The sequence below is a fragment of the Cydia amplana genome, chromosome 8, assembly GCF_948474715.1.
Source record: "Cydia amplana chromosome 8, ilCydAmpl1.1, whole genome shotgun sequence".
Taxonomy (NCBI): Eukaryota; Metazoa; Arthropoda; class Insecta; order Lepidoptera; family Tortricidae; genus Cydia; species Cydia amplana.
In genome coordinates, this window is record NC_086076.1 from 10,080,096 (window position 1) to 10,096,691 (window position 16,596).

The following is a 16,596-nucleotide window of genomic DNA, read 5'->3' on the forward strand; positions in this document are numbered from 1 at the left end:
ATTGGGAAAAATATTATTGAAGAGAGATTAACCAGATATGACTAATTTAACATTATACAAAGAAGTCCATATTTTTAGATTAAACAATTATTTCAAAAGGAGATCATGTATGTGTGTGTGTGTGTGTATACAAGGTATCATACACCCAAAGCTAAGAAGCGTTACATATTTATAGAAATTGGTCAAGAATTGAATTGATTGGTAGAATTGGTCAATTGGTAGAAATTGGTAGCTAAGCTACGAAGCTGTCTCACTCGCTTCTACTTAATCGTAACGCAGCATAGTGCAGTAAAAAATAAGCCTTTGTATCAATATTAAAATAGATGCCTAAGCCTAAATTGTTTATATTACAAGTCCCAATATCATTTAAATATTATCTACATTTATATTTTCATTTATAAGGCCTATGTATGATTGATATAGATTAAAGGATAGAATGTCATCATTGCCACTACCACATGTTTATTTCATAACAATCACAACTTTTATAATAATATGCATACCGGAAACAATAAACAAGCATACAGTGCGCAAAACGACACGTCCTTAGTTTTAAATACGCCATTGTTTTATATACACGCCGGATGCGTCAAGAAATTGGGATCGTCCTGTGTCCAAATAATTATTGTCAGATGTCTCGAGCTCGAGCCTGTACTGCACTAGTAACCTAGCCTTCTTAGTTTAAATTAGACCGAGCACGAACTCACCTACCTACCTAATGTAGTTTACGTAGAAATCTAAGATGTTTTAAGCGGAGATGGTAATAGGGATATTGAATTCCGACACCCGTAACTTTTCTTCTTTTTGCAGTTGTCCGTATGAACTTTTACAATTACAGTTCGATACAGTTGTATATATCAGATAGCTGAAAATACACATAAGGGAGAATGTACCTATGGAAAATAGTACAAATAATCTAAATAATATCCGCCGTATGAGGTGATTTAGGTAATTTTTTCCGACGAAAGTCAAGGACAGGAGAATGAACGTGAGACTCATTTATTTACAAAATTGAACTATTAAATTAGCAACAGAACCTAATTATAAGAGCAAGTTGACGTGATCACTGATCACGATTTGTCTTGTTGATTTAATGCAACATATTAATATTAGGAGAGAACAGACGAATCGATTTTTATTGCTGACAGACAACTGTTTGGTAAACAGCCAAATGCTCATACACATGTAGTGAGAGGACATCCTCTTCAATTGCAATGATTTATATTTTTCCTTAATCAATTTACAAAGCATTTAATCACAAGCTATGCGCTTCATTTTATTTAATGCATGAAAAAATAATAATCGTTACATACCTAAATAGCCTGCTTCGGAAATCACTGCCTGTACACTTAAGTATTTACATAATAAACATATTACATAAGAAATTCATGCTTATTCGCTCCGTGCAAAGCGGGTGGTAGGAGAAGCCGAAACGATCGCAGCGCTTGATGTGGCCAATACTGACAAGTTTGGTAACTTTGTTTCTGTCAATTCCCATACTTCTCAGTTATTTTAGCTTTATAATCACACGATAAAAATGGGTCACGATAGCTATTGTGTGGTAAACTGCAATAATACTGGACGAAACAGTAATATTAAATTTTATATATTTTCAACGCAGAGCTAGATATTAGCCTTTTATATCACTACTATTCCAGGCTTAACAACGTAATGGCTAAACATTTTATCTAGTCTATTATGTCATGTCAACACAGAGTTTTTCTTGTATGTTAATAAAATAGTATGGCTAATACAGTGTACCAACATTACGAGGGGCGTTCAAAATATTCTCGGTATTGATATCTTACGACCTCTTCTAAAATTTCTTTCGTTACTGGCCGCTAAGGTTTATTCATTGACATTAAAAAAAAGTATAATTCGAACCGAGATGGTCTTTTGTTTTTCTGCAATTGCTGAACAAACATGAACATCATGTGCGAATTGACAATGTTAACTAAATTAGAACATCGATGCGTGATAAAATTCTTGACAAAACAGGGTAAAAATCAAAAAACCATAAAAGAGGAAATGGATTGTGTTTACCGTGAGTCTGCTCCTTCTTTATCTACCATTCAAAAGTGGTCAAGCGAGTTTAAACGCGGAAGGGAGAGTATTGAAGATGACCCTAGACCTGGCCGGCCTGTAGTAGCTACTTCACAAGAAAATATTGATAAAGTGGAAAAACTTATATTGGAAGATGGTCGAGTGAAGGTAAAATCTATAGCACAAGTAACCAATCTCTCTATTGGTACCGTACATGATATTATACATGACCATCTTAATATGTCAAAAGTAAGTGCAAGATGGGTTCCGCGAATGCTGACTCGGCTTCAAAAAGACATGCGTGTAGCTTGTTGTTCCGATTTTATTGACCTGTGCGGTGAAAATCCTGATGAGGTGCTGCAAAGAATAGTTACTGGAGATGAAACCTGGGTTCATCATTATGACCCAGAGAGTAAACAAGAGTCCATGCAGTGGCACATTAAGGGTTCAGCTCATCCCAAGAAGTTCAAGGTCATCCCTTCAGCTGGCAAGGTCATGGCCACGATATTTTGGGATTGTGAAGGAGTATTACTAATCGATTATAAAGAAAAAGGTGTAAATATCACAGGACAGTACTACGCTAACATTCTACGTCAATTAAAGGATGTAATTAAAGAAAAGAGGCGAGGAAAGTTAACCAAAGGTATTCTGCTTCTGCATGACAACGCCCCCGTCCATACTGCTCATATTGCCAAGGCAGCTATTGTTGAATGTGGGTTTAAAACTGTTACTCACCCACCGTATAGTCCGGACTTAGCCCTCAGCGACTTCTTTTTGCTCCCCAATCTTAAAAAGGATCTGCGTGGAAATAAATTTTCTGACGATGAAGCATTGAAGGCGGCAGTGGAGGAGCATTTTTACACGAAAGATAAAAAATATTTTTACGAGGGATTAAAAAAAATAATTGATCGATCTTTTAAGTGTATGAACATAGGGGGGGAGTATATTGAAAAATAAAAATATCAAACTTTTCGTACTTGTTTGTTTTCATTCTCATACCGAGAATATTTTGAATACCCCTCGTAAGTGAATGTAATATTCGTTATTGAAAGCCCGTCAAAAGCACACTTTTGGCACGTAGGGTTATCTGTCGTCTGTCACAAGTGTCACAACAGACATTGTGCCTAAAGCGGGAGAACATAAATTTTTAACACAAAATATGTTGATTAAAACCTGTGAAAAAGGTCAAAGTTTTTATAATTGCAAGCATCGTACGTATCCCCAGGAAGAGGATCACTAAGTAAGTCATCAAAACATAGTGAAACATACATTTTTTAATTGAATTTGTAACGAAACAACAACGAAGAAAATTGACCGAATAATATAAAATACACAGATAATTCTTACTGTTTTCACTAAAGCAAAAACCAAGTGTATTTAACATTAAATACGAATAGATTCCGCACATTGTTAAGTACATTATAGTAAATATTTTTAAGGAATAATCTTTATATTTTGTTGCGCTCGCTATTTGACAGCGCCGACCACGTTGCGAACGCTAGGCGGCGCTGCCATTGTGCACGGTCCCAATAAGAGACCGTCTAACCTAACTCTGCACTGACATTGACAGAACAAAGTCTAAGAGTGTCATTGCAGTTTGGGCAGAATTAGTTGGGTCTGACACTACTAGCTCAGCGCAAAATGTTAAATCAGTTAAATCACACATGTTATTCCGGTACAATATTCAATTCAAGAAGCTTATTCAAGATTAAAAAACTTCGGATGGTCGTATATTACTGTCAGCGCTAAGGTGTAAACATAGCAAAGTTCTGGGACACTCCGGAGAGGTAAAATTCACGGCTTGCCCAAAAAGGTCGACACATGTCCCGCGACGTCTCTGGAGCGTGAATATTTATAGACGACGCTCTTAGTAGACGGCACAGAAAGTGTTAATTTTCTGGGAAGTGGTCAAAAACTATTATCTCTCTTCGAGTCTTCAGAAAACTCAGAGCTTAGTACGGCGCAAACATACTCTGATACTTATGACTGAGTACATACTTAGGACTGAGCATGGCGTTCGTTTTTTTTAACCCGTTCCATCGTATGAAAATTAGGATGGACAAAAACTATGGCGCAGCCAAATGCCTTCCTATTAAATTCCGTTCCAGAATAGTAGGCGCCGGGTTTAAAGAAGAAGCTGTTTTGGCACGACTTCAAAATAGTGTCTGTAATGTCATGTCCTAGGTACTTAACCTTAATGTTTTGTATTAAGGAAATCTAAAACATTTGAACTTAACCTGTCGATTAAAGTGTAAGGTACTTAATTAATGTATTGACCTCAAAGTACAATATCGCATGATAAAAGTTGTAAGTATAAACTGTAGAGAGAAGTTTATTAATTTAGCTTTTAATATTACGTTACTGAAACTATAACGGAAATATGTTTTAACAAAAGGGGACTTTATACAAGGCTACCCGTTACCCTGATGCCCATTTCGCAGTTTTCGCACGAACAATGTCGAAATAGAAATTATAAAATACACATATTTTGTGCATCAAAAAGCCTTTCTGGAATTATTATTTTGTCACGTGATACATTTTTCTTTTTTGGTTTGTTATCTGATAAAGATTATTCGAGGGAAATAAGATATCTGTATTTGACAAGACTTGTTGTCATACCGCTGTACGGCACTGGCAGATCGCCAACTATTCCCAGCCATAATAATACCGTTACCGGGCGTTACTTCGCTAAAATCCTGAGCTAAGAATCTAGTCCTTGATAAGCCCATGTCTCGAAAATGAAATATTCGGCACACAAAAGAGTATCCTAACTCAACATTGAATTTGACGTCATCTCAACAACTACGAGTCAAACAAACCACACCAAAAGCGTATAATCTTAAGCAAACACGGTTATCTTAGCTTCACACGGAGGGAGAGGATCATAATCTAATCTATTTGTGTTTTGCGTTACAGGCATTCAGTGGACTCGGTCGCGTCGTATTCTAGCCAGAATCACGTTGACCGCATAAGGACACAGAACTTCTCAGCGGCTTCTTGTCAAGACGAAGGCGACTTCGGATCGATTAAGACAAGCCTCTTTAGGCGCTCTTCATCCAATTTGGAATACCCTCACAAAAGACCCGAAAGCGTCACGTCCAACACCAGCTCCACAAGAAGCCGCCTTCGAGAACTTGTCGAAAGGAAATCGAATCAGGAAGAGCACAAAACCGCAGCAAACACCGTCGGTGATATCCAGTATTTTGAAAATCCTACGGAAACTTTGGAGTTCGATAAACGGAGAAATTCACTTGAATCCAAAAAGAGTCAAGAAGAACGGCCCAAGAAACGGAAGCTAACTAAATCTAAGGAAAAGGATAAGGAATGTTGCGAGAATAAGAACAAAAAACACGAGAAATACCAAAGTAAATTAGCCGAATATTATAAGCTTCCTGTGCAATTGCCACAAGACGAGTTTTACCAACATTTGACACGGTCTAAAGCCGCGGAAGAACTGCTTCAGAAACGATTTTCAAATTCTGATACCGAATTCAACGGCAGTTACGGTAGACTTTGTAAACACAAAGAACCAGAAGGTTCCAATCTACGCCGTAGCCGAAGTTTAGCAGTTATCAGAGAAGAGACCTTCACTGATTTACAGATTCAAAACCACGCCAAGAGCAAGCGGTCTCAACTCATACCACGAGCTCGCTTATTCGACAAACCTTGCTTCAAAGACAGGTAAAATGTATTATTATATTCATATATCAACCGTAACTACACACGTAAAATTATTTATTACAATTTTACTTCGTAGACTTCATCTTCACGTACGTAAACAATTTATTATTGAATTAGCCCAAATGTTTAAAAAAGCTTTTATTTTCGCGTTTTTAAATTTTGGTCCCATGGAGAAACTTCTTAAGTTTAGGGTTGAAAATGCAACATGTAGCCTTCTTTCTTTCTACTTATACAGGGTGGTCCAAACCCTGACGTTCAAAATTTTTTTTGGATTCCTTACATCGTGTGATATCAGAATATACCCTATGTCTTAATAGATTATCAGTAATAGATAACAGAATTCATCCTGTAAGGGGTGAAAAGGGAGATGAAAGATTGTGTTTAGAATCAATAAGCGCTGAACTGAGTTATATAAAATTTGGTATGAAGATAGTTTGAGTTGTGGGAAAGGATATAGAATAGTTTTTATGCCCGAAATCATCCCTCAAGGATGTCAAAAGGGGAGCGGAAGTTTGTGAAGGGAATCAATAATTTCTTAAAATAAGTCTAAGTTGAAGGCTTTTATCATTATCATTAAACTTTTCGTTAGAAATACAAAATGTTTAGGCAATTCTGACCAATAAGTCATTCTTTTAGGGTTTGAAAAGAGGGGTGGATTTGTGTGGGGAATCAATAAAAAGCTACTGGATAAAAAAATAAGCAACGCAAATTGCTTATTCCACGCAGACGAAGTCGCGGGCAAAAGCTAGTATACAATATAGTTGTTCTCCATAATAGGAAATCCAACATCTTTACGCTCACATCTAAATGTGTCGATTATTGAGTAAAGTGGAGGGGCGTTTATTTTAGACAGCAACTGAATAGAAAATCTTTTAGGGTAATTCTCCAGTAACTGGCCACCCTAAACTAAAAATGAATTATATTCACCCATAAACAGAATTCATTTTAGTATAAGGTTTCAATAACTGGCCAGCCTTCAATAACTATAGCCACCTTGTATTAAAATGAATTTTGTTTATAGGTGAATAGAATTCATTTTTAGTTTGGGGTGGCCAGTTACTGGCGAATTACCCCGTATTGTAAATTATAGAAATGAATCGTAATAAGTTGCGGCAAATTAAATGATGTCTTAAGCTTATAAGTAATTTTTATACCTTTTTTCTTTGTTTTTAGGTTGCCAGGACGTGCTAAATACCAAACCAAAGAAGAAGTATTGGAAGGCATTTACATTGACAGCACTGCATCTTGTTTTGGAGCTATAAATGGTCAAAGAGAGAACGAAAATCACGTTGAAAACTCCGATCGAAAATCTGAAAAAGAAGACACCGTATCACGAAACGAAAGTCACAATTCAAGATCAATTAGTGGTAGCTGGCCCAATTTGAACGACGACTTGAAACCAACTAATCTCTCCGAAGATAGCATTGGACACTCTCGTAATCCTAGCGAGATAGACAGCTTAGATTCAAATTACGTAAGAAAGCATTATAACTTTGAAGCTCATCTTAAAAATTACAAAGACAGTTCTCCAGACTCTGAGCGGTCTGTTGTCACCCCGGATCGTAATAAATCTCTTTACATAACAGATCACGACACAGACCAAGAAGACAGAGATCGATCTAAAAACAATACTCCTAAATCATTTACCAACGACAGTTTATCGATTACTCATAGCGATAAAGATAAAAAGGAATTAGCCGAGCTCGAGCATGTAAATAACCCAGACTCATATGACGAGATTTCTATTAAAAGTAAGAGGAGTGAAGCACCCAAAAACCCCGAGTCTGAAAATATAAACTTCCAAATCAAGGATACGCAAATAAAGGACGCAGAAACGCAGTCCGTAGTATCCGAAAACGACGGCACAATATCGAGTCCGCCAGACAGCATCACTTCGTACATATCAATCTCGATAGCATCGTCTACAGACAAATCACATAAACTAGAATACTTAGCTAACTCGCTAGCAGAAAAGATCGACGAATACTGCGAGTCACAATTTAAAGAAAACGTGTCGGTCGCTTCACATACTGTAAATTCAGAAATTAATAATACTGAGAGCGATCCCATCTACACACAAGTTAATAAAAAGAAAACATTTGCTGACATCAGGAGAGACTCATTCTTGAGTAATAAAAGTAACATATTTAACGAGATAGCTAAGAAAACCAACGCCGAAGTATTTGTAACTAACACATACATAGAGAGCGATAATTATTCTACTAAAAGCAACTGCACTTCATCTAAAAATATAACCACAGAACCATTCGTAACAACTTTAATAGAAAATCAATACTATTCATTGCCTGATATTAATATAGGCAAATGTTTAAGAAAATCGGAAAGAATTGACGCTCAACTGCGGGAAGAAGATCAAGAAGATATACCCTGTGAAAATACATATGAAATAGCCCAAACGCATTTCCGAGAAATTTTGTCTACTAAAGGTAATGAAAATTACGGTCAGTTAAACAAAACGAATGTCATTAATAATCCTAATCTCTCTAATAAAACAAGTGTCTACCTACCAGACTATAGAGAACCACAAATAATACAAAGTTTTACAAAACTCGAAGACGACTTGAAGTCTATAATTACTGTAGACAGTTCTAACGCAGATGACAAAGATCCGAATTTCTTTAGATCAGATTCTCATCAAAACGAAAGGGAAATAAATGAAATTGAAGGTACTATTCGAAATAATAAACTTATCACTAAATCAGAAAGTTTAAAACTGACAACTAACTCAATATACAGACCAGAAATTAATATAGCTAAATCGTTTTCACACGACAGCATAAATAAATCTGCCTACGAGAAAAAAGGACGACAAGGAATACGAAAACATTATTCATTGCGACAACGTGATCCTACTGACGATGATATTCATCGTTTACCAAGCCCAAGTACCGTTGAACGACATGTAACCAGACCTTGTGACTCAACTGTCAAAAGTTTAGTCAGTGTTGGGGAAGGTAACACTACTCCATTATTATCTCGCGTACAGTCTTTTAAAACATCTGCTGAATCAAACATAGCTATCGTGCCATTGAGTGGCCACCAGACTATTGTGATCGATCCGCCTCTCACTCAGAATTTGAAAGACAATAGTGTAAAATCAATCGCGAAATCAGAAGTGAAAACAAATCAATTTAAGGCCAATATAGACAATCTGTCGAGAAAAGAGTCAAATAAACCGTCCCAAGAAAGTCTAAACGATAAAAATAAAGAAGGAAAAACCAAAAACGGATTAGTAGATAATTCTAGCTACTGGATTCCCAAAGATCCTTTCATAACAATAAAATTAAATAAAGTTGTGAAGACAACCATTCCGAAACTGAAAAAAGATAACAGTGAAAAAATTGCCAGTGTGCAATATAAATTTGAAAAACCACCGCCCAGATTAATAATTAAAGACAATAAGCAAACAGAAGACAAGGAAAACGTACACTTTGCTAAGGAAAACCCTAACATGACACGACCACAAATTTTACAAGTGACAGACTCGAATAACAAAAAGCAAATTGACTCCGCAAAATTAGAAACCAAGAAAAAAGTAATGGCGGAAAATACAGAAGTCGGGCATACGCCGAAATCAGATATTATGAGCGAGTCTAAAGAAGAAATAAGGGAAACAAAATGCGATAATACTGTTAAAGAAAAATTAAATAATGCTATCAAGACTGACATTGAATATCAGGAAAAGCTGCATTCAGTCAAAAATTATTGGTCAAAACTGATCGACAAACCACCAGAAACTAAAGACAACGGCAGAACCGAATGTAAACTTAAGACCAACGAAAATGTTGAAGTGGAAGCTGTGGTTGAATCTGAGAAAGGTACCCCGGAAGAACCTGATTGTTCAACAGAAATTTCAGTATGCAACATTATAAAGTCTTTAGAAAGTGTCAAAATTGTGGACAGCATTCGGAAATTGAGTCAAACCAAAATACAATTATGGAAAGATGAATCAGAAAAAGTTAAAAGCGATTCTGAAATCGAAGAAACAGCTGTTAAGAAGATTGTCAAGGATTGCGAAAGTAACATTTATGAGAAACCAATATTCAAAAATAAAAAAACTGAATTAGATCTATGTCGAGATACTCCTGAGATTGAAATAGTAGAATTGAGTTGCGATGACAATCAAAATCAAAAGACTCAAGCGACACTTATAAAAGCAAAAGGATTTGATAAAGAGTGTGATGAATTCGATCACGTGCGATATAAAGTAATGAAATCGGAACTATTTAAAAATAGTATGATCGCTAATTACCGAAAAGAGGCTCAATTTGACGGCTTACTGCAATACTTGCAAGATTACAGCTTTCAAGAATTATTAGTGAACAATAATATAGTTATTATTGAACCAGTCAGAACTAAAATTGAACCAGTGCCTCGAAACCAAAATAACTCTGATACTCGTAAAATACCGCCAACATTACTGAAGAAAAACGACAACTCTTGCAGTCATGTTGACCGTTCTAAAAATGCAATTCGTCGACATTTCTTTTACCATCCCATACGTGTCAACAAAGAAATCATTGAAGAAGAATTACCAAATCCTGATACAGTAAAAAAAGTACGTAACTTATTTGAGGATACTCTTAAAATGAAGAGTCCGATGACCATGACACAAGATCCACCTTTAGTTGACGAGACTGTGGGTTTAACAAGACGTGCAACCTCTTACCGTAACCTTAATGAAGATTCGAAGAACAGCAAAATTGGAAGTAGAAAGAAAGTTATACGACAGCTTACAATAGAGACAAACTTTGGTAATAAAAAATGGGACAACGCCAGTCTTTCGAGTGGAGTATCTAGCGGAGATCTAAGTTCAAACAACGACTACGAAAACGACGCTTTAAGCCCATACTCAAACAAAAATCTGAAAGACAACGTATATAGTTCCAGTGATGAGTATCTTTGTGATTCAGTCAGCCACGATTTCTGTTGTGAAAGTCAATATGTAAGCCCGGACATAATGAAAAAGATTCGAGAGTGTGGTACATCTGTAACTTATTACGGAGGAAAAGTATTAAACTCAAAACCTGGTTCAACAGTTAGTCCGATGACTAAAGCCATAATGGAAGAAATAAAAGGATTACAAAAGAATTGCAGCCGAGACTGTTATGCCTGTCAGACAAAATGCAGGGGAGACAAGTGTTCTTGCTTGGCGGCCGATAAACACAAACCTGTAGTTTCAGACAAGCAAAGCTCTAATGCGTCATCGGATTCTGGAAACCCCGATCCTGACAAAAACAAGCGTTCCGAAAATTTCCCTAATTTTAAATTCAAACTAGTGAAATCGAACAGTTGCAGCAGTAGACTTGAACTGACTGGTACCGACGACAATAAAAACCCTCGTATGAAATACAGATCACCAAGCAAACAACGGAAGGGTGATGATCCTCCACTTATGAATGACGACGAAAACTCGGTAAAGAACAAAATATGCCGTCTTGAGAGTTACAATAAGGGTATCGCCAAAACTCCATTTGAAAAGAAAGACAACGAAGAAAATAAAATTAAGCACGCTCCTTCAATAAATAATAAATTGAATAACACTATTTTGAAGCAGAACATTGTACATCCACAACAAGGTATACAAGCGGTCCCGCCCAAAACGGAAGAAGAACCTGAAATAATAGATAACAAAAACGTAACAGCGTTCGACTCGAAGCCCACAGATCCGCACAGTTTTGAAAAGAAGTATTATTACGTCAATGAGAATATAGAACAGAGCAAAATTCCGCCGGGAAAGTTCGGTGAAATGGTATTCGAGGAGTTCGAAGTTTTAGAGTCCTGTTACGATAGTTTAAACAGCAATAAATCATTAAAATGATTAACTTTTACCTATAAGCTTTTGCTTACATAAATTGTGATCTGTTTTCAATTAATGCTATTAAATTATTGCTTGTAAATTTAGTACATTGTTATAAATAATACCTAGCTTATTTGTATTTAATTTAGTTTATGTCACCTATTATGTAGATGCGTCTAATATAACATTTCGAATTGAAGAATACAGTAGTATTGGTGATGGCTTCTTTGTATTAAAATATAACTTTGAGTAGTTTCAATGTGTTTTCTTGTCCATTTTCATGATTTTCCCTAAAGAAAACCTTACCGTCAGATTTCTCGTGATCAACTTTTGAAGGCGTTTTGGATCCGTGAGCGCATGCGCTTGTGAAAAAGGACCTTCGAGCCGGTCGCCACCGCCGACACCATGACTCCTGCACAAAAATACATAAATTATTTCCACTGGTAATAGCTGGGATTTTTTTATACGAATGCCCAAAAAAAAGAGTAATGTTTGCAGCGTTTTTTTTTTGTCCTATATCTCCTAAACTACTCGGTCTAATATTTTGAAAAAAATACACAAAATAGTTATACAGATGACAGGTAAACCTATTAGAAATGTACAGTCAACCGTGAGTGGGACGTAAGGGACGGAAGTGACGGAACCCTTGGAACGCGAGTCCGACTCGCACTTGGCCGGATTTTTGTTTGAATATGACTTGATTATTATTTTTTACTCTGTAAGTAATTGAATTGGTGACCAGTATGTCAGTGACAAAATGAAAACAGTGAGCGCTCGTATCTTTTGTTCAGATGCCAGACAAGCTAACCCGCGGGCCCTATCGGGCGATCATACATGGTTTTTGGAGTACCTAGGTACCTACTGTTTATTTTCTGGCAGTGAATGTGGTATATATTATATTGTTTGTATATATTATAATGTGGTATATATTATATACAACGAAGTCAGTCCCACTTACTTCCATTAGAAGAAGTGACGGAGGAATGACTGAAACGGGGCTCGAAACCCTTAAAGTTATGTGTAACACACACTTCCCAGGCTCGATAATACATCAGAGCGCAACGGACGATGTAGTAAACAGTGCAATGGAACAATCCATTAGCACAACCAGGTACAACTGGGACACGTCTAAAAAGGTAGTAGATCACGATAAGATACAATGGGCACTATCCACATTTCAACCATACAAAGCCCCGGGGCCAGATGGAATCTACCCCATACTACTACAAGAGGGCGCCAATGTACTAATACCGCACTTAGGTAGATTGTACAGAGCGTGTATAGCCTTCGGACACGTGCCGCGTGTATGGAGGATGGTAAAAGTAACGTATTTGCCTAAACCAGGCAAAGCAGATTACACAGAAGCCAAATCATACAGGCCGATAAGTCTGTCATCGTTTTTCCTCAAAACACTGGAGAAACTGGTAGACAGACACATAAGGGATGGTCCTCTTAAGAGGCATCCACTGCACCAATTGCAGTGTGCGTACCAGCCGGGTAAATCGACTGAAACGGCACTACACCTGGTGACAACCAGAGCGGAACAGGCGACAGAAAACAAAGAACTATGTCTGGCTACTTTTCTAGACGTGGAGGGGGCATTCGACCGCACCACGTATCAGGCAATCAGTATTGCAGCATCTAAACATGGCATAGAGCCGACAATCTGTAGATGGATTGGTACTATGCTAAATAGCCGACTAATAACATCCTCCCTTATGGGAGACGAAATACTAGCTACGGCTACGAAAGGTTGCCCACAGGGTGGGGTTCTCTCACCAACTCTCTGGAGTCTGGTAGTTAACTCACTGTTGGAAGAACTAAACAAAGGCCCAATACATACGGTAGGGTATGCAGATGATTTAGTGATTCTTGTAAACGGAAAATTCCCGGGAACAGTATCGGAAATCATGAATAAAGCACTGAAGCAAGTGGAGAGATGGTGCAACTGTCATCAACTCTCCATAAACCCAGGCAAAACAGTGGTAATACCGTTTACCAGGAAAAAGACCCTTAATGGCATGAAGCAGCTGAAGCTTTATGGAAGGGTCCTGGAAATGTCCAATGAAGTGAAATATCTAGGCGTAACACTTGATAAAGAACTGAACTGGAGAAAGCATGTCGAACTCACAATCACCAAGGCACTTAGAGTGTTTGGAATGTGTAGATCGGCTTATGGCAAAACGTGGGGTCTAAACCCCAAGGTACTAAGATGGATCTATACCATGATGGTAAGACCAATCATCTTGTACGGATGCCTGGCATGGTGGCCAAGGACACTAAAGAGAACATGCAGGGATGCCCTTATGAAAATACAAAGAACGGCATGCATGGCTATTACTGGTGCGTTTAGAACGACGCCAACCGCGGCGATGGAGGTACTGCTAGACCTTCCACCGTTACACCTAGTGATACAATCTGAGGCGCGGAAATCGTTACACAGGTTGGCCCTAACAGGCCTCTGGAGCGATAGCAAGCCAAAGACCAAGCACACAAACATGGAATGCGAAAATTTCGTGAAAAGGATTACGAACATGGGCTGCGATAAAATGCAACCCAAGTTTGTATTCCATAAGAATTTTAACGTTAAAATTCCAACAAGGGCAGAATGGACCGAAGGTCTTGAAGCACCAATCCCTGATGAAAACGACATCATATGGTACACAGATGGGTCTAAGACAGAATCTGGTACGGGAGCAGGCATTTATGCAAATGACTTTAGTAGTAGTATAAGCATGGGCAATTACGCCACTGTCTTCCAAGCTGAGACTTTCGCTATAATTGCCTGCGTGCATGAGAATATAGTTAGGCAAACCCAAGGGAAGAATATCTATATACTCAGCGACAGTCAGGCGGCACTCAAAGCGCTTGAATCGCACAGAGTGGACTCTAGACTGGTATATAATGGCGTCCAAGCTCTGAACCAGCTTGGAAGGCAAAACAGAGTGCAACTGGTATGGATCCCAGGGCACGAGGGATTCATAGGCAATGAAAATGCAGATGAACTTGCCAGAACCGGATCTGAAAGTAACTTTATAGGTCCGGAACCATTCGTGGGGCTCTCACAGGGAACCATCACAACGGCTATTAAAGACCATGCCAAGACCAAACATCAGGAAGAATGGAACAGTCTGACGGGTCTAAAGCATGCAAAGCTCTTCATGCAAGGAGTAGACTCCGGCTGGAGCAAAAAGCTTTGGAAACTTAGCAAAAGACAACTCCAAATCATAACGGGGGTGTTCACTGGTCATTACGGGGTCAAGGGAATTCTGACCAAGATGGGACATTCTGACAACACCGATTGTCGTATGTGTGGCGAAGAGGAAGAGACAGTGAAACACTTAATGTGTGAATGTCACGCCCGAGCCAGACAAAGAATGAAGGACTTTGGAGCAGGATATCTGGAACCAAAGGACTTTAAAACGCTACCCATGAGCTCCATCATCCGACACATGGATATGGTGGGAAAAGCTCTTGAGTAGCTGACGGATCTTCTCCAGGGGGTAATTGCACAAAAGATCCCTATGGGTCGAAGTGTATCCGTAAGGGCCCCCGAAAATAATAAGATAAGATAAGATATTGTTTTACCCGTGGGTGGTAACTTCTGGGAGTTCTTTTTCGCATTTGTTCCCAGTGGTAAAATGGTAAAAATCTGAATACAAACCTAATTCACATCAATATATTTGTATGTCGTATTTGTACATCGCGTTTACGTACTGATAACGCAAACATGCACGTTGGTAACTACTTAACTTAAAAACCATTGGCTTACTTGATCAGTTTAGTTAACAGAAATAATAAAATATCACATGCAGATTTCGTGTTACTTCTAATTACTTGAATTATGACTTATAATAACGTCATAATATATGCTGCATGGTCATTCACATTCACACTAAATTTCAGAACCTTTTGACCTTACGAAAGAAGGATCTAAATACGCCTAGCCCATCAGAACCCTTATTTTACATTTAGCTAAAGCGACCTTCGTGTACAAATATGAACTCCTAGGCATCAAGAGCCTATACTTTCAAAGCGAGGACCTACCACAACTATAATAATAGAAGAAAACAAATAAAAAGGTTGTGACTTGTAAAACAAGTGGCATTCCCTTTCTCATAAAATAAGTTAGACACAAACCTAAATATTGCTACAAGCAATTGTAACAATGAATTGTAAGTAACTATTGAAATTTAATTACATTTTTTTCATTGTCATTGGAAGGAATGGAAGGAGACTTCATAATGCATCCACCTAAGGCGCTTAGCACACTGGATTCGATTCGCACTCCGTTCCGATGTGTACGCTCTATAATACGTGCATAGCGTGTCAGGGTGCCTACCGCGAAAACCGAATATCGCAAATTGCGGGGATTTTCCTCTTTTACTCTCATTAAGACGTAATTAAGAGTGACAGAGAAAAATGCCCCCAATTGACGAACCTCTTTTTTCGCAGTTATATCCCTGATGTCTGCGCTCAAACATCGGAGCGATGTACGAATCGTATCCAGTGTGCTACGCGCCTAACGTTAAGGTCGAGTTTTGAGATATTTAAGCAGTCATTGAACTCTGAATCATTTTGCACTGTGTGAATCATGTAAATGTTTTAAGAAATATGTAAATGATTATTTAAGTTACTCATAGGGCTTGCGATTCGAATATTCGAATTTGTCGAATATTCGACCTGTTTTGATATTCGAATATTCGGCCGCTCAGGTTTCGAATATTCGAATATTTTTTATTACTATAAAGAGTCTATTTCATCCGCTGTAGTTACAGTTTCTGTGTGTTTTCCGGGTATTTACAGTGAATGAGGAACGGTAGGTACCCAAACACGAAGGAAATAATAGTTTTACTGTATTCCTCTCGATAGACTTCGTGAATACAGTGAAACCTAACTCAATTTCAAAGAAGACGAAATCAAAAAGGATGTTATTTTTACGGTGCATAAGTTTTGAGTTAAAGGATCATTCTGTTTATTCAGTACAAGCGTACGTTAAGCGAATTTTTGAAGTCTAAACCTTGCCAATTATCGCAATTCTCAAATTTGAT

The 16,596-nt window shown here is 37.8% G+C and overlaps 2 protein-coding genes across 2 annotated transcripts in view; one reads left to right on the forward strand and one right to left on the reverse strand.

Moving 5' to 3' along the window:
* LOC134650173 (uncharacterized) overlaps window positions 1-11,800 on the forward strand; it is an 84,899-nt gene extending 73,099 nt beyond the window's left edge. Inside the window, exons 2-3 of the mRNA XM_063505054.1 lie at window positions 4,960-5,724; window positions 6,898-11,800. Of these exons, the coding sequence (XP_063361124.1) occupies window positions 4,960-5,724; window positions 6,898-11,566 (5,434 nt within the window). The 3' untranslated portion in view covers window positions 11,567-11,800. The remainder of the gene's footprint in view (window positions 1-4,959; window positions 5,725-6,897) is intronic.
* The window catches only part of LOC134650232 (calcium uniporter protein, mitochondrial), a 138,824-nt gene that overhangs the window by 119,644 nt on the left and 2,584 nt on the right, over window positions 1-16,596 (reverse strand). The window contains exon 2 of the mRNA XM_063505180.1: window positions 11,852-11,957. Coding sequence (XP_063361250.1) covers window positions 11,852-11,957 — 106 coding nt within the window. The remainder of the gene's footprint in view (window positions 1-11,851; window positions 11,958-16,596) is intronic.